Source organism: Phyllostomus hastatus, unplaced genomic scaffold (assembly GCF_019186645.2).
Source record: "Phyllostomus hastatus isolate PE091 unplaced genomic scaffold, TTU_PhHast_1.1 phas_contig_283, whole genome shotgun sequence".
NCBI lineage: Eukaryota > Metazoa > Chordata > Mammalia > Chiroptera > Phyllostomidae > Phyllostomus > Phyllostomus hastatus.
The window spans coordinates 16,860,647-16,879,998 of record NW_025333833.1 but is presented as its reverse complement, the minus strand read 5'-3'; the positions used below and the strand labels follow the sequence as shown (position 1 = coordinate 16,879,998).

The 19,352-nt window shown below is 43.7% G+C and overlaps 1 protein-coding gene across 1 annotated transcript; it reads right to left on the bottom strand.

Annotated features, from left to right (window-relative positions):
• Window positions 1–8,756: 8,756 nt before the first annotated feature.
• Window positions 8,757–16,081, bottom strand: SLC30A1 (solute carrier family 30 member 1). Its single transcript, XM_045838483.1, has 2 exons — window positions 15,459–16,081; window positions 8,757–13,546 (listed from the first exon to the last, which is right to left on the bottom strand). The coding sequence occupies exons 1-2, from the start codon at window positions 16,078–16,080 to the stop codon at window positions 12,639–12,641; spliced, it is 1,530 nt and encodes a 509-aa protein (XP_045694439.1). The 5' UTR covers window position 16,081; the 3' UTR covers window positions 8,757–12,638.
• Window positions 16,082–19,352: the final 3,271 nt, after the last annotated feature.

The following is a 19,352-nucleotide window of genomic DNA, read 5'->3' as shown; positions in this document are numbered from 1 at the left end:
CATTTTGGATATTAGGCTTTTACCAGATATAGCATTTGGAAATAGCTTCTTCTGTCCAGGAGGCCGTCTTTTCATTCTATTGAAGAAACACAGACCTTCCCCCAACGGCATTCACGTCTGTCCTGCAGGAGCCTGCCGGCTGCCTCTCCAGGGGCCGGGGCCCTGGGAGGCTCTCCGCCCCCAAACCTGAGTGGCTTGCCTTCCCACCTCCTTCCCTTGAACGTTCTACTCAAATCTCTCTTTTTCACTCTCTTGGGCTTTTCAGGTATTTATATCTAAATGTCAATACATAATAGGAACTTAATAAATCTTTACTGAGTGAACAAATCAATCTGTTGTTTCAGAAAAGAACAGGGAAATTCTGGAAAACCCCACCAGGTTTAAGTGCAAAATTAAAGGACAAATCGAGGGCTTCAGAGGCCTGGATTTGAATCCAGTCCTAGCCTGGATTAATGCTTAATCTAGTTTACAATCAATTGGGATAAATACTCTAGATTAATACTTAATCTAAGCTTTTGTGGTTGGTCAAGGGAGAATATTTTCCTCCTGGGATTATAGAGGGGACCAATAACATTTTACTGAGCATTTATTTAGCACCAGGCCCTGTGGCGAAGACTATACATGGGCCATTCATCACAACAATCCTGTGAAGACGCCGAAGGGGCCAGGGTGAGCAAGACAGGGAACAGGACTCCAGCCCTCACCTGCCTGTCTCCAAGCCCATGCCCTACCCACATCAGATACTGATGTGTCTGTGTCCATAAGCTGTGGGGCTCCCGACCGTAACGCCAGCGCTCTGCTCCTGCTGCTGGGAAAGAGCAGCGACAGCGAAGACGCCGGGAGATGACCCACACCTTCCCAGCCCGGTGACTTGCCACAGCCTTTCACGTCCACTGTGTAAGCTCCTCACTGCCAACACCACCAGGGTCTTATTTGTTACCAGGTCCTGGGACTTTGTCACTTGTGCACAGAGTAAGTAATTTATAAGGAAACGGTATAGTTACTTGAGATGAATATATCACAAAAATTGTTCTATAAACTCCTTTTAAATGTGACCTCGTATTTTAACTTGTCGCTGTTTCAAAGGTAGCATAAGTTGTTCAACTAACTTTCATTCACTTGAGAAATAAACAAATGATTATAGAAACATATGTGCACAGACACACATATGTGAGGTCTGTCCAGAAAGCATCCAGCCACGATACTTTCATATGAAAAAGAGACATTTATTGAAAAAGATACAAGATGCAAGAAGTATTGCACGTAGGACAATGACGCCTCAGTCCCCTTCAAAGCAGGCACCTTGGGACCTCACATAGTTCTCCCAGCGTCTCTTCCACTGTTTAAAACACTCCGCAAAATCCTTTGTTGGAATTGCCATCAGCTGCCCCATCATATTTTCCTGAATATCATTGGTGGTCTGAGATCTCTTCCCTTTCTAAGGTGATTTTAGTTTTGGGAAAAGCCGGAAGTCACAGGGCACCAAACCCTGTTCTTTGGCAGCGGTTTGAATCAAGCCATTAGCAATGGCAGCATGAGGTTCATTCATTCTGGTAGCAGAAGCCGCAGAATGAATTTTTCCACAATACATGTCACACCAAGATCCTGCATCAAAATTTCGGACACAGTAGTTTTTGGAGTCCCCAGATCAGCTTCTAGTTCTCACACTGTCAGTTGCCCATCCTTGTTGATTGCAACCCAAACATGTTCAATGTTCTCAAGTGTTCTGCTTGTTGCAGATCTTCCAGAATGTGGGTCACTTTCAACAGATTCTCAACCATCTTTGATGCGTTTGTGCCACACTTTTATTTGCGCTGCACTCATTGCATTGTCCTTGAAAGCCTTCTGAATCATCCGAATAGTTTCCACAGAGGAATGTTCAAGCTTAACACAAAATTGGATGCAGATTTGTTGCTCTACTCGCTCAGTCATTTTGAATGTGACAGTCACACAGTGCACATGCTCATTCAACGGCGTCTACTGCCCCCACGGACTAGTACAGTGAAGTCATCATAGTTCACACATGCACATTCCAGTCCACTCTCCTTGGCTGCCAAGTTACGTCGATGTCGCTCAAACCGTTCTCGTTATATTAACAGTGGCTGGATTTTTTCCGGACAGACCTCGTAGTTTTAAAATAGAATTTGATACACTACCATGTGTTTCAGCACCAACAATAGACAGAAGGTGCATTCAAGACCTAATTTATACACTTAACAAAATTAACGGGTTTTATGAAACTATACACAAAATGCTAGTGTTTTGCTTGAAAAGATGAGGTAAGAGAGGCGGTTTCAGGTTGCCCTTTGCAAACCCCTCTTCGCAAACCCCATCGTGGGGGCAAGAGCAGTCTTGACATCCGATCAATGAGAGACCGCATGGGAGAGAACCAGCACCATCTCTTCTCTTGTGTGCTTTGGAGTTTGGGGGAATAGAGACCCTTTCATGTCCTATCAAATGATAGTTATCACATGAATGGGACTTGAGGAAGCAGATGTTGAAGCAAATCTGCAAAATTACTGTTATTATTTGCTGATCATTAACTTATATTTCAAGTAGATGCTCCTTATGTGACTTGTCTCTCGGTTATAATTAAGAGAACCACATACCTAGGTTGTGGTTTCAGTCCCCGTTCGTGGCACGTACAAGAGGGAACCAGTGGATGTCTCTCTGTCACACAGATGATTCTCTCTCACTCCCTCACTTCTCTCTCAAATCACTGGGCATGTCCTCGGGTGAGGAGAACAAGAAAAAACAAAAAACAAAACTCAAAGGCAGCCAAAGCCTCCACAGCATCTGGTGATGGTCGCTAAAAATGCTTGAGCTGCCGACTCAGGACACTGCTCACGGACCTGTGTGAGCACACTCGCGGTCAGCACACACAGAGGTTCTCAACGGTTCCATTCTTTAAAGGGAGGTAAAAATTATATCATCCATTGATTTCTTTAAAAGGAGAGGAAGAAAACAAAGAAGGAGGAGAAGAAAGAGAAGGAAAAAGGGGAAGAGGAGGAAGAAGGAGAAGGAGAAAAAAGAAGAAAAGGGAGAGGAAGAAGAGGAGGAAGAAGGGCAGTGAGTATCATTGTCTCCTTTGGATTTGCCTCCTTAAACTGCAGGTGGTGGGGCCAGGATGGCTGGGTCAGTGCAGTAGAAAATCACACACATCTGGGACTCTTTCCACTGTGCCACACCACTGCCCCTTTAAAGGACTTCTCCTAAAATCCCTGAGCTAGAAAGGTCTCAGAGATATCGGTCCAAACTCTGCCTTTAGCAGAAATCACCACCAGGCTCCCCAGCAGCAAGAGGGCAGACAGCACACACCCAAACCCAGTCGTGGGTGGAAACACCTCACACTCATTCCCTCACAGCCTACACGAATTGTTGGAATTGTCCGTCTTGTTTTGAGCCTCCACCCCTTCTCCTCCTCCCCCAAGCTCTTTCCTATAGAAGTGTGTCCTGCAACAGATCACCAAGCAAACATCTGTTTGTCCGTAAGATAAGATACTCCTGTCTCCTACAGGTGGTGCTTGCTACAGGGAAAAAAAAAGCCTAAAATTTTGTAAAACAGAGAGAATTGTGGTTCCATAAGAAAGAACATTATAAGCTCAAGATTCAGGAATGGGATTAATTCACCTCTTACTAAGGGTCACTAATTGGCTTTGGAAGAGAGAGGGGAAAGAAAAGAGGGAGAGATGAGAAAGGAGGAAAGGGAAAGAAGGAAAGAATGGGGAGGGTACAAAATAGGAAGGGAATGAAATACATGGCTAATATTTATCGAGCACGTCCTAAGCAGCAGGCACTGTTCAAAGGGTTTCACATACACTGATTGATTTCATCTTTACAACAATCCTCTAAGAGAAATACTGCTATCCTGACTTTTCAGAGGAGGCAACTAAAGCAGCGAGTGTAAGTGTCTTACACAAGTCCCAGAGTTATTGAGTCCGGGATTCGAAGCCAGCAGTCTGCCTCCAGAGCTGACCACTTTGCAGTATTGCTGAATTGGAAGATATCAGACTATGCTAGGGCACCCTGTGGAGCTGATGTCATAGTTAAGAGGATAGACCCTGAGTAACTATGTTGTATACCTGAAACTAATATGATGTTGTATGTTAACTGTAATTAAAAATAAAATGTCCTGGTCGGGTAGTTCAGTTGGTTGGAGCATTGTCCCATATACCTAAAGGTTGTGGGTTTGATTCCCAGTCAGGACACATATGGACATACAGGAGACAACCAATCAATGTTTCTCTCTCACAGAAACTGATGTTTCTCTCTCCCTCTCTCTCTCTCATCAATAAAACATATGCTTGGGTGAGCATTACAAATAATATGTTTGAAAATATGTTTGAAAAATAAAATGTTTAAAATAATTAAACATTTTTAAAAAGAGCACAGACCCTGCTTAGACTGAACTGGGTTGCATTTTAGTTCCCCTACTTACTAGATTTATAGAAGTTCCTCAAGGCTGTCACAGTGTCCTCCTCTTCAAATTGGAGACAATAACAGCTTTCAGTTCATGGAGAGATTATAAGTATTAAATGGCCTAAAACAGAGCACAGTGCCAGGATATAGAGTATGATAAATTTGAGTTTTTGTCTTATTTTATCCTTGCAAGGACCCTATAAATATCTGCAACCTGAGACTGCAAGAGGTAGCCAACATGCCAAGGGCCGGTGCCTCATCAGGGCAGCGGGGGTGGGGGTGGGGAAGAACAGGACAAAAAGAGAGGAAGATGGAGGAAAGGAGGAGGGAGCGGGCTCTGTGTGGGACACAGGAGGGAAGGTAAGAAGCAAACGCAGCCTGCCGTGCTGAATGCCACTCTGCGGTTACCTCAGGAGGCCTCGGGGGTTTCTGAGATGACATCTCTAATCCATACAAGGCTGATGCACTCAGCACGGGCTCTCCTTTCATTCAGACTGGGTCTTGTTGTAACACATGAGCGCATCTGGATTCCCACCAAATTCCTTAAGGAATTATTTATCCCTTACTTTTGGTATCTCAACATACCAACTCAAAGCACATGTATCGTTAAAGAAAACCCCTCATTATATTTCATGTATCCAACCATAGCATCTCCTTTGTATCTCAAAGCCACGGGTCAATGTTTCATTAACTTACTTATCCAATGTAAATTATTGCATAAGCATGAAACCAGAACTTATGCCACCGTTTATGGATCTAGTCCTTTTCTGATGAAATTAGTTATTTATAACTTAGCCTGCAACTTAACTCCAATGAGAGCAAAGACTTTGTAATAATAAATGCAAAAATTGTGTGTGAGTTATCTTTATGCACTAATGTATTCATATTAGTTTCTTATGGCTGCTATAACCAATTACCACAAACTCAGTGGCTGAAAACAAGACCAGTGTATTACTTACAATCCTGGAGGGCGGAAGTCCCTCCAAAATGGGTCTTACGGAATAAACGCGGTTGTCAGCGGAGCTGCATTCTCTATGGAGGCTGTAGGGGAGAATCTGTTTCTTTAACATTTTTTTTCAAGTTTCTCAAGAATTTATTTGTTGCCAAAAGATGGGACAGCCCTCACCCAGGGCCAGGCACCCTGCCCCACCCCACCTCCTGGACCATCCGGTGTACCCACCTAGTGACATACCATCCAGGGGTGGAGTTCTTGGCTGTGCTCTGTTCATTCCTTTGACTTTTCGAGAGACCACCTGCATTCCTTGGGTCGTGGCTTCTTCCTCCATCAAAGACAGCAGTGTAGCATCCTCCGATCTCTCTCTAACCACAGTCCCTATTTCTGTCATTCACGTTGCTGTCACTGCATCTTCTTTCCCTGACCCTCCTGCCTCCTCCTGTAAGGACCCTTAGGATTATATTGAGCCCATCCAGGTTATCCAAGATAATCCCACATCTCAAGATCCTTAGTTATACTTGCAGAGCTCCCACGGAAGGCGGTGGTTCTGGGGATTGTTGATAGGTTCTGGAATTAGGACAGGAACATCCTTGGTGGAGGGTCATTATTCTGCCATAAAACACTGTCTAGTTTTTTCAGCTCATTGGCTTTCAAACATATGTAGAAACTCAAGACCCAATAGCTTTACCAACAAATACTGTCTCGTCACCATACCCTTCCAGAGGAGGCTGAAACTTGAGGCAAGAGCCCGAGGCAGGTGTCCTTGATGGTCACTCTTGTTCCATGCTATTAAAAGTCCTGATAAATTTTGTCCAATATTATCCTTGGCATTGTCACCATTAGAAAGAAAAATTCGGGTCAATCTGTCTAAATTTCTATTTGAATATTCAAAGTTGTATTTTAGCAAAAGGCACTGATTTGGAACCTCTTTTATATTGCCAGAAACCCATTTTTTTTACTTTATGTTTCACAAGAGAGAGCTGAGGGTTTCTGTGACCAGTTCCGTGGCCCTATCTGACTGCTGACTTGTGCCGAGCAATCTTCTTAACCCGCGAGAGGGGCTCCTGTCTGCCCGGTCCTGTTAGTAGTTACACGTCTCAGAAACCAAACCTCAGACCTTCTATTTGACCATACAGGCATGAAGCATGCATGGTTCCTGCACTGAGGGATGAGACACTAAGGATCTCTCACCAGTCTACGTAAGAGGTGGGCACTAGACGTAGCATTTGGTCACATGGGAGAGACTGGAGGAGTACCCACTGGGTTGGCCTTTTATGGTTCCCCATAGGGCCAGAGCCTCCCTGGGGGACATTTGACACAGTTGGGGTGCCGTGATGATCGGTGGGGGAGGGGATAGCACAGGCGTCTGTGTGGAAGGAGACCAGGGTCGCTAGACTCATGCACAGGATACTCTGCCCTGTGGTGAACTGTCTCCCCCAAATGCTGACAGGACCCCTGGTGCTGCGTCTCCTCATCCACGTTTACTTCGCTGACCTCTGCTCCCCAAGGCCCCAAGGACCGCTGTTTTCAGCACAACGGGGTATTTAAGCCACAGCTTTCGCACTCCAGTAGAAGCAGTTAATCCCTCAAAAACAGCCCTAGATTCTAAAAATCTAAGAAAGTCTAACTTAGGTAAGAATGTACTGATTTTTCATCTGGTGATGACTTTTTTTTAGTAAATACTAAATTCTTCAAAATGTATTTTCCTCATTTTTTTTCTCTTTATTGTTGTCATTGGATGAAAATGAAAAAGCACTCTTCATTTTAATTTACTTATGGCGTAGGGTGTTCGTGGTTCAAAGCGAGAGGGAACAAGCCACTTGCTGTGTCCTAGCTGAACCCCATCCAGTCTGGCTCCGCCACTTAACAGCTACGTGACTTGAGGTAAGGTTCTTAATCTCTGTCTGTAACATGGTAATTAATAGGCCTAACAGTTTGTAAGGATTAGGTAAAAATGTATGTGCTTCGTGTGTAGTAAGTGCTCAGTATATTTTCACTATTAATAGTATGTGTGCTAGGGTCTGAGCTTAATCCTGAAAAAAATGACGACAGCCCTTACCTCAGAATTTATATCATAAAAGGGAAACAGGTTGGTAGATAAGCAAATGCAACAGTGGCATCAGTTACTCCATTTAAAAGGAAAAAATATTCAAATTTGGCTACATAGGCTGCAGTTGGCAGCAAAAAATGATGGTCAATTCTGAAGGCTCAGAAATCTATGAAATCTCTTTAAAAACAATGCTGTCACTAACTTTTCTTATTTTCATCTAATGTGAAAGCAATAGCTCTTATCCAAGTGTGACACATAGTACATGTAATTACGTTTCAGGGAATGTTGGCTTCTTGAGACTGTATTGCCTCAGAATTCTTTCCTGAACCCTTACTAGTAAAAACACACCCAGATTGAGGAAAAAAAGTTAGCCAATAGCAATTATACCACTGATTGTATCTACGTGTTCTGATTTGAGAAACGTTGAAGGATGAAAACTGAGCATGTGTGGCATCACCAGGACCGTGGCATGTGTGCAGGGGGCATGTGTACTTGGGGGGGAACTGGTTCAGTCTCCCAGCAGCGAACACTCAGTCAAGTAGGTGATTGTCCTCCTTTCTGTCTTTTCCCCATTCCCAATCCATCCTGTACAATGCCTTTTCCACTCAAATATTACCCATGGCTTCCTCCACTCCCACAAAACCGAACTCCAGCCAGCTGTCTACCTCCTTTAGTCTCCTGCCCCTCGACCCTCCGCCATCCGCGCTCATCCGCACCCCTGTACCTCCCACCCCCACCTCTCTTTTCCTTTTCGACTTAGAGAAACCCTTCCCAAAGACTTTTATGTCTTCTTTGGAATACCCACTATATTTTTAATTCTATTATTTTTACTGCCATTTATTGTCAGTGCATTTTTCAGCTCTTTCCCAATAAAAGTACAGGTTTTTCTTTAAATCCTTTTTATGAGACTACATTTGTGATAGTCCTGAACTCATATAACCAAACTAACATACTCCTAGGTTAATAGTTCTAGAGGATTATGTGTTAAGTATTTAATAATCCTTGATAGTTAACTATGCTTACAAATGCATAATAGCAAGTACCAAAAAGCAGATTAACGTATAGCTACATTCATTTGTAAGCTCAATGCCTATAAAAAATGTCACAGCCACTATGCCATGTTGAACTTTTGCAATGTTACCCTTTCAATTTCCAGTAGAATTTTTGCCCACGATTGTTTCTCTCCACATCACTGTCCTGCAACCCTGCCATGCTGCACACTAACAGCACTCATGTTGAGCTGCAATTTCTTTCCACACCTCGTCTTCTACACACCCAGCCCAGCCTAGCCTAGCCCAGGAGGGGAGGCCATATGCACGAAATAATCAAATAGATATTTAAAAATTAATTTATTTTTCTACTTAACTTTTAATAAATGAGAAGAAACAGTAGTCTGTCTCATAAAGAACATTTATAATACATAACAATCCATAAAGCCTCATGGTGAGGTAGGAACAGCTTTGGAAAACAATGCACAGTCATAAAACATACAAAAAGATTAGGTAAAATGTTGCAGCACTAAAGACATTTGATGTGCATCTGCATTTAATGAGATGATGGTTGCATTTCACTGTGCCACGTCTGGCCCGAAGGACAGGCTATTGCAAACACAAAACACCACAACATGGAAGTTCCATAAGGAATCACGGAATACACTGATACACTTCATTGTGCTGTTTCAAGGCAGAACCATGACGTGGGCATGGGTGTCTTTTTATATATAACCACATATGAATTTTATGTTACATTCCCTTCAGCATCTTTTTGCCAAAGACACTGGACCATAAAGTTTTTGGTTTGAAAGTTTAAACTGAATGACATACAAACAGCTCCTGTGCCAGTGAAAATGACTGCTAAGTATTCCAGAGCTTGTTAGTAAAACAGCATTGCCACACAGTATTGATAGGGCAACATCAAAATAGTGCTATTACAATTTCCATATCAGAGGGTCAAACACTGTATTTGACAGTTTCAATTTAAAAACCAGCAAACAAAAAAACCCCCTCCAACTTCCCAAGAGTTTTAACACTGTTTTATGACTTAACTGAAACTCTATTAAAATAAATACTTCTATATTGTAGAATTATTCTCCATATTTATGTCTGTGAACATCTTAAGACAGCAGGTAAATGACATCATACCATTCAAATGATATCTGCTTAGAAACAGTAAAAATCTTCAATCAACTCAATACTACTAAATACTTCACATTAGGTTCCATAGGCCTTTTCCCTCAAACCTTTCAAAAGTTCAAAATTAAAGTAAGGATGTTAACAAGACACAAAATGTTAACATAGTCTCCTACCTATTGGGATTTTCCAAAGGTGCTCTGGATGGAAATTTTTCCTATTCCAACTACATACCTTAGTTAGTCATACATTGTTTTCTAAAATGTTAAAATACATACAGCAAAGTTTTTGAGTTTTTTGACCTTTCTTTTTTGTAGGTTGTAGTCCATACTTTTACAATGCCCTTCTACCCCACCCATCTCCCAAAACAATCATGTAAGCGAAAAGGTGATGGTGGAGAATTAAATCTCTCTCATCACTAAGGCTGCGTTTGGCTTGGAAAAACTTCTGGGTTGGTTTGAATTCAGGCACATGCAGCGCCTTCTCAGTAAACCAAGACAACAGACACGGTGCTAAACACATTCTAAATACACTGATCTTGCTCAAATACAAAAGAGCCAGCAGGAGAGGTGCACCTCCTAAAACCGATGCAGTATTATAAAACAGCGTATTTAAATATTGGGTTTAAGTCTCCTAATTCAGGATATTTCCCTCACTTTCTCTGAGGAGAGGATAAACTATTTTGGAAAGAGACACTTAAATCCCACAATATTTAAATATGAAAGCATTTGAAAAGATAATGCTAATATAGCTAAAAATGGGTTAGAAAGTGCATTGTAAAGAAATAAATAATTCTCTGCGAAAACTCAAAAGGTGAGCCAGTGGCCACTGATCATGCTATGACAATGTCCTTTGAAGAGAAGCCTTCGTGACATACAAGCTACTTAAAGATGATGAGAAGTGAACTAACTGACATCCAAAGGCCGTTCCCTCCAAAGCACTCTTGAAAAAACAAATAGCCCTTGTTCCAAGCTTATACACCCTCTTTAAAAAATCCTCATTCAGTTATGTCTTACACACTATACACTTAAAAAAAGACCCCAAAAAAGCATTTGTCAAGTAAACCTCATTGAGTGTATTTTACCAGTTATCCTATTGTATCATTGCTGAAATGTTTCTATAACAAACTGTTTTGAGATCTTAGTATTTTGTAGCTTGAAGTGTTAAATCAGGAATGTACGTGATATAGTATAATTTGAAGCTTTCTCTTATTCACTCCATTTCACATTTAAAAAATTTTTTTGCAAATTCAAAGTAACTACCAGCTTAGGAACTAAATCCCACAATGTCAGGTAAGAGTATTAAAACATCAAGATGCATTGCAAATTGGCAGGTTAGGGTTTTGGCCCATTCTAGTAAATGTGAACTTACAAACTGTGTTCCTAAAATTACCTCACTCTCATTGGAAAAATCAGCTGTTCTTAAATAGGCCCATTGCCAGCAATAGGCTCACCCTAGAAAAAAACCCCTACCTTCTACCACAAAAGATCGTCCCTTTAAAACTTTTTAAAAAGTTAACTGTCAAAGGCCAGCGCTTTCATCTTAAGACCCATTAAACAATGAATTATTTCAAATTCCAAAAGGCTGCCATCCCAAAAGTAGTCAGCTATAAAAGTCACTGAAGTAGTCAGGATACCTTGTTTCTAGAAAAATAGAGCTATACATGATAACTGATATTAACATTCATTCTTTTGAGGACAAAAATCTAGTTTCTTCACAAAGCATAATCCCTCTATATAAAAAAAATATATAACTTAAATACCCTTAAATAATATTTGTGTATGGATTTGAAATCCATACAACAACAAAAAGCCAAGAACAATTTCCTGTATAGGTTTTGTGGCCTCTTGCAAAATAAGCCATTATTGGAAGATCTGAGCGCTATCAAGACAGGATGACTTACAGAATCTTAATTATTAATTTGGCCTTAACTCATTTTGCTTTTTAAGAATTTAATATACAAATTGCATTAGTCTTCAGACTTCTTTTCTCTCCCAAGTCAGTGGCTCTTGGCAAAACACAAACATTGCTGGTTGTTTGAAAAGCTGCATTTGAATCCATTTGTGTGGGTCACTATGAGATGACTTTGCTGCGAAAAGTGTTTTTAAACACCAACAATTTGGAAGATTCCATTAATAAGCCTGTATTTAATATGCAATTATTAGACTGAATTGAATGTCCTTAAAAACATTCATTGTATATATTTTGTGAGCAAACTTTCAGTTCAGTGTTTGTGATGCTAATCTTTCCAAGAAGGTAATGCTGGTGAGCACGTCCATGTTTTAGACTAACTTCGGTAAGAGAAAGCATGTTCAAATTCTCAGAATAATTTAGAAATGTAGTCTCAATATTACTTTACAATAATCTAAATATTTAACTTGGTAAACATTCTTCCCTGCTCTTACTCCCCATATGCCCTACTATGTGTAAACTATAGTTCAATTTGCTAATTACTCCTCACTGTTTATTAGAATAATACTCAGCAATATAGAATACAGGGTAATAACTGATATATTATAAATAACCCATGTGAAGAAAAAAATGAAACTTCCTATTAATATCCACAAGTCACTCTTAAAATATGCTGCCATTATGCTATGTAATGATCTTAAAGAACAAGTAAATATTACCTAAGTATCAAAGGAAAAAAGCTGGTGGTTTTTAAGTCTAGTAATTATAATCTAACAAACAAAGCATAACACTGGGGGAAAAGAAAAGCAGAGAAATTCCAGTAACAATTTTAATTTATTAATCCCCCTAATTTATTTTTCTCCATGGAAAAACTGGAAATCAAATGTCATTGTTATATAAGGTTTATACTTACTTTAAACAAAAATGTAACATAGTGTTAAAACTGGCTTTCCAAAAAGTGTTACAGCATCGCTGTACTCTGCACTAAGAATCACAAAGTTGTAATATAGAACTCTGTTAAGCAGTCCCATTATGTTCTTATAAAAATAGAATTAAGCTGTGTGACCAGACAAGGACTTCAATTACACTACTTGGCAAACTTAGAATTTCAATGGAGTCTTTTTTCCTCTTGCAGGTTAAAGCAAAAGTCAGATATCACATCTTTTTTCAAGACTCACAAAGATGACTCAGGTTGTTTGTTTGGCATGTTTTTAATCTCTATCACGACAGCAGGGGTGTTTTCACCTTTAGTCCTCCTGGGCTTCTCTAGATTGTCACTAAGTTCTAAACAAGAAATGCTAACTGCTGGGGCCTTTTCTGCATCCTTTCCAGAGTGGGCTTGTGGCCGAGTCCCACAACATTGCTTCAAAGCACACTGAGTTCTGCAGGCAAGTTCACAAGGGACTACACTGGATTTAGAGCCTACACTAGCAAATTCAGGCTGAATAGTAGTAGCGTGAATTCCGTGATTATGGAAAACGTCTTTAATGATTTTAGCCACCTGCATGTATGATGTTGGGTCTTCACATTTTATGTGAGCAGTGGCAATGATTCTGCTTCCAGCAAGTTGCCAAACATGTAATTCATGAACTTCCTCAACTCCTTCGACATCTCGAAGTTCTTTTACCAAATTTCTGATATCAATTTGTTTAGGAACAGTTTGTAGAAGAATAAGAGCAGATTCCTTAAGTAATGGGTAAGTTGTGTAAAGAAGTATACAAACCATTACAATACAAAGAGTTGGATCTAAATACAGCACCCAGCAAGGACCAGCCTCATTAACTGGAGAATGAGTACTATTCATCATGTCTATAAACACTTTGCACGGGTCGGGTGTACATGGGTTCAGACAGAACTCCCCTTCAGGACAACCTCGCCAAGAAAAGTAAAAGACCAAGGCATTAATTACTACAATCACTGAACCCAAAGCATCTCCAAAGACATGCAGAAAAACTCCACGCATGTTAAGTTGTGCAGTGTTATCGTCATCATCGTCATCTTCCAATTCCATATGATCAGCTTCTCTGATAAGATTCCCATTCACTTGTACTTCCGTTCCATCACTTCTGGACTTTTCTGGATCTGCAAAGAAATACAAATTCTGCGTCAAATATTCTTAATTTTAAAAATGTGCTTGGGGCAATTCAATATAAATTGACATACTGGGACTAAGCCAGGGCACGATGGCCAGGGATAAATTAAGTAATTAAGATGATAGTTTCCTTATTCTCCTTACCACCCTACCTCCCTCACTCTCATAGAAGTTCATCTTCTGGGGACATTCCCCTGTACTCTCTGGCAAGTACCAAAATGAAAACAAAATTGAATGCTAACGCCCCAAATTAATTGCAACTATGGGTAAGTCTAATGCAAAGGCCCGATCTGACGCAGAGCTCTAGTCACTTTTTGTCTAGTTAACTTTTAAACGTTTATTATGAATATAAACCACAGAGTTTCTCGGTAGAGAGGATTTAGAAACTGGCAAATCAACAATATAAAGTTATCAACAATCACAGAGTAACCTCAGTAAAAGTTGCAACTAAATGATCGTTATCTACCCTACTTTTCTAGAATATTTTTTAAATTTCAGTTTTGAGATATAACTGACATAAAACTGTAAGATTTTGAGTGTGCACACCATGGCGACTCGTGATTTGTATATATTATAAAAGAATCCCCCTCCCCTCTATTTAATTAACACATCCATCACCACACATATTTATCAGGTTTTTTTGTGGGGGTTTTTTTTTTTTTTTTGGTGAGAACCTTTAAGTTCTACCCTCTTAGCAAATTTCAGTTATACAATACAGCATTATGAACTATAGTCCCCATGTATTATATAGCTCCTCAAACCTTACTATCTTACAGCTGAAAGTCTGTCTTTTTACCAGCCTCTCCCCTTTGCCCATACCCTATCATCACTCTTCAACCAAATGCACTGATCTGCTAAAGGAAATAGGCACACCAGAGCAGCCTGATTTTCTTTGGAATAACACCCTGCTGCATGGGAGAGAAAATTCAGTTATTTACTAAACCTTTTCAATATACAACTTGAATTTCATTAACCTAATATCCTGCATCTTGGAAAAGAAGGAAAACTGTCTATGTGGTATCATACAACTAGGTAAATAAATATCAATGGAAAAAACTGGGAGGAAATACAAACTGTTAATCTCATTGAGCTTGGGCAGTAGGACATTGGTTGACTCCTTTTCCCATCTCCTTTCTTTCAACATTTATTTTCCAAATTTCCTTCAAGATTATACTTATAATGAACAGCATGCATTACAATTTACGCTGAATAAATGACCATCACTCTATTTTAGTGTGACTGAAAAAAACCCTAACTGAAATGTTGAACATGCCTAGACAGGTCCTAAAACTAGGATTTTCAGGATTCAGTTTTAGATTTTAGACAATTAACTGAAACATAGCATTGCTGTTCAAAAAAGAAACATTTTTGAGCTCAGGTAAAGTCAATGGCTAGCTAGCCCTGAATACAATACAATATTAAGGCACTTGTTTAACAGGGCATAGGCACCACTTGGATTTCAAACAGCCCACGACTAAGAACGAATTGGCTATTTTCTCCATTTCCCAATGGGTCCAAGAAACTGAGTTAGGAAGCATTTTTGATCCTTGAAAAACCCAAAGCAGACAGTCTCTTGAAAAGATAGCCTGTTAGGACACCCAAGGGCGGTAGCGCACTGCAGCGGGCTGTCACCTCCAGACCCTTCTCCCACTCTCACAAGCACGGTCCCTACCTACACCGCAGACGTGCCCCCAGGCCGCTAACACCCGGGCTGAAAGGGGTCCCGCTCACACGCCTTCCCCGGCGGGGGCGGGACCTGCACGGAGCGGGAAGGCGACAGCACAGGGCGTAGCGCAGGCCGACTCGGGCACCAGGGGGCGTGCGGGCCAACCTGCCCGGGGCCCGCCTGGGGTCTGGGTTCCCCAAACCCAACCACCTGAGGCGGCGACTTTCTCTCCTCACCTGTCCCGTCCAGTTTCAGCCCGTTGGAGTTGCTACTATTGGTCACCAGAGTGTTGGTCTCCTCCTGGTCAGGTCTCTGGTTGCCTGCGCTCATGTTGTTATCGCTGTCCCCGGAGCGGCTGCTCTTGCCGCGGACCCCCTTGGAGAGGCCGTGGCTGTGGCCGTGACCCCCGTGCGAGTGGCCGTGGCCGGAGTTGTTGCCGAAGCCGCTGTGATGGTGGAAGAGGCAAAGCCCCAGCACGTTGACCACCAGCCCCGCCACGCCGACCCCGAGGACCACCAGGGGCTGCTGCATCTCGTGCGGCTCGATGAAGCGCTCGATGGCCTCCAGAAGGATGGCGAAGCAGAGGCCAGTCAGGAAGATGGCGTTCACCAGAGCCCCCATCACTTCGGCCCGGATCCAGCCGAACGTGTTCTTCTGGGTGGCGTGGGTCCGCCGGGCGAAGCGCTCGGCCACCAGTGCCACCACTAGCGCCAGCACGTCCGACAGCATGTGGAAGGAGTCGGAGAGCATCGCCAGCGACGAGGTCACCCTGCTCACCACCACCTCCAGCACCATGAACATGAAGGTCAGCATCAGCATGCACAGAAGCCGGCCGCGGTTCCGACCCCAGCACCCCATGGCTGCGGCTAGGGGCCCGCCAAACGCAGCCCGGACACTTGGGAGGCGGTGGCTACGAGGCGCCGAGGGTCGTTCTACGACCCCGCAAAGGAAGGAGGACGGCGCGGGGCTCTCACCACCCGAGCCTGGCCGCTGAGGGGCCTCCGGGGCGGGATGGAGGTGAGCCCCGGGTCAAGCCGCCGAGCCTTTGCGCCTGTGGACGGCCCCGGCGGGCCGGCGGCGAGCAGCTCCTCAGGCGCCCGTCCTCGGAGCCGGGGAGGAGGCCCGGCTCAGCCCCAGCAGCCTCCACACCCGCAGCGGGCCGGCGGAGGTGGCGGCGTTGGGGAGCTGGGGTTACCGGAGCCTGGGGACCAAGAGCTCGACCAGGAGCAAGAGCTGGCGGTCAGCGGGGGCGGGCGACAGGCAGCTCCGCGCTGCGAAGGCTCCGAGCATCTGCAGGCTTTCAGCGCAGGTCTCCCCTCCGCAGGTCGCCCGGCTGTGGTTCGGCTTGAGTAGCCGACGCCGGGGCGGCTAAAAAGGCGGCGGCCACAGCATCTGCACTCGGCCCGGTGTCGGGCGCCTTCTTCGCCCCCCCGCCTTTGCAGACGGTTTACAAAAAAACTTTGCTTTGCACTCGGAACCCCCGTTTTCACACGGACCCGAGTGTGACAAGGCTTCGACGCCCCGCCCATCGGGCCGGCACGCTTACCCATTGGCCAGGACACCTTCACGACAGCCGCCTCATCCCGCCCATCCGTGCTCGCTATTGGATGAAGTCTCGGCGGAGCGGTAGGGGGCGGTGCCGCGGCTTCAACAGATGGGGGCGGGGCCTTTCCCTCGGAGCCGGGCGTGGGCTGGGGGGCCGCGGCCGGGTGCAGCGGCGGGCGTCGTGGGGGAGGGTCGGGGGCGCGGGCCGCGTGCAGCAGGAGGGGGAGGGGCAGGCGGAGTTCCCGTATTTGGCGGGGCCTCCACTCTAACGCAGCGGATCTTCGCAGCCCACCACACACCTGCGGGGGACCGGTAGCAAACAGACTTTGATCCTGGGAGCCGAGTCCACGTGGGGCGGCGGGCCGCTCGGCCGCTGTGTGATGGACTGCAGCCAGGGAGGGGTCGGGAGGGACCCTCTTGTGTGCCGGGCCTTGGTGTGCGCCTTCCTGTCAAAAGAACCTAGATCAGGCATCAGACTCATAAACAAGTGCCGCACGTAACTTGTGACTCTGCCCAACACAGATCGGAGGAGTTAGCACTTCAGGGCGGTCCTGAGACCAAATCCTTGTGTTTCAGTAAAGCAAATCACCCACATCACCGTCATCCCTGGGAGGCCCTGTGTAAAATCAGATATTTGTCACTGATTAGCCAAGGACAGTTTAGGGTAGGGACTTCAAAGTGGGAGAAACCGGGGTTCTGGTCCTTCCCCGCTCCTCAGCTGTGTGAATTTGGGTAAGTCAACCAATCTGTCTAGACTCGCTTCTTCATCCGTAAAGATTAAACAAGAGGGACGCGTAAGATCCCTTCTGACTTTTAAATTCTAAGGCTCTATGATTTAACAAACATTTTATTTATAGACTACAAACAGCGGAACCCTGTGTTGGTTGCTATGGGGAAGAGGAGGGGCAGTAAGAATACAGAAAAATGAGCTTCTGTCCAGGTGGAGGTAAAATATAAACATAAAATTTTTAAATTACCATGAAATACTGTTAATAAATTATGCCAACCCTATTTTAGATTAGGTATGTATATGCCGTGCTCTGGAGATTGGTTAATCTGGAAATCAAGGTTTCCTGAGCCTAAATGGCGGGGGAGGGGCGACTAGAACCTCAGTAGCCTGAGCTGGACCACCAAAGGCCTCACCACAATCCCCGGAACTGAAGGAAGGACCACCAACTGCTCTGGGCATCTCGAGACCAATGCAGTGCTAGTGCCCCAGGATTGGTATGTAAGCGTGTTTGAAGCTGTGTTATTTTGCATTTTTTAATATTTCTATAATTTTTTTCACTTGGATGTGGTGTTTTTGATCTGTCCCCCCAGACCAGAGAACTCATCTCCTATTTCTGTCCTGCAGGAATGGAAGAGAATGGAGGACAGTTTCCAAAACATTATAAAGCAAGAATAGCTATGATTTGATGATTAATTGGGTAGTGGGAGGGTGGACCCTAGGAGGAGAATTTAACAAAGATAGTCCAGTGTTTTTAACCTGACAAGGAAGATACTGCCTTAAGCAGGTGAGGAAGCTGGGGAAGGGTGCAGAGGCACGGAACTGAATTTAAGGGCAACTAGCCCTTACAGAGCCCCTTTTTAATGTCCTCAATTTGAAGTGAAGTCTGGGTGATGTTAGTGCTGAGGAATAGGGAGATGGGTTTGGGGACTTCCACAATGTCCTCTCCTTATGGACAGGAGTGGACAGTTGACATTTATCTGAACACATGTGCAAACCCAGCTTCAAACCTTTCAACCAAACTTCCTATTCAGAAATTGGGGATCCACTAATGGGTCGAGATATCTTATGGAAATGGTCAGGAGGCTGTCTGAAGACCATTTTGCCTCCCATTGGGACCTGCTGTGTCTCTTTATCTAGAAAAAAATGGATTCCTCCAAATGTGAGAATTTAATGCCAAAGAGGAAGCAATGGGCAGATGTGGGGGGGGGGGGGATATGCAGCAAACAGGGTAACTATCCCTTGAGTAACTAAGCAGCCTGAACTGGGAGATGTTAGGCCCCTACAAAAACAGGCTGTTAGGTTCAATGCAACTCAACAGTTACCTATGAGAACTAGTTTGTGCAAGCATTTTTTTCCCTTGTAAGCCATTTCCCAGACAATGTGCTATGAGAGTATTCTCATAGCCAGGGGTGGGGAGTAGGGGGATGGGAGGTACATTTTCCAGGTTGTAAAAAGTTACAGTCACGTACTCCATAAAGAGTAATATCATTTACATAATGGCAAAACAGTTCAGTCAAATAAACTTGTCTTTTTCTAGCATTTTGTAGAAAAAAATACTTTGGTAGTTTGATTCTGATTGGTCCTATCACAGCTGGTTGTCCCAGTGTAGTGTCCACTCAGCTGGGAGTGGGCTAAAACGGAGGGAAGCTGTACAGTTAGTCACCAGCACCCCTGGAGAGTGTGGCCCCAGGTTGAGTCAAACAGCTTGGCTTTTCTTCCTAATTCTTGAGAACTCTCCTGATCATTTGCTTACTACCCAAACCAACTGAACTCAGCATACTTTGAAGATGAGAGAACAATGCTCGCTTTGGAAAGAGGCTGCCAGTTTGAGAGAAAGTCAGATGTTTAACACAAA

Excerpts from the sequence above, each read along its gene's own strand:
- SLC30A1 (XM_045838483.1), bottom strand. The coding sequence starts at position 16,080 with ATGGGGTGCTGGGGTCGGAACCGCGGCCGGCTTCTGTGCATGCTGATG. Across the intron at positions 13,547-15,458 it reads GCTGAAACTGGACGGGACAG|ATCCAGAAAAGTCCAGAAGT; the intron begins GTGAGGAGAGAA and ends ATTTCTTTGCAG.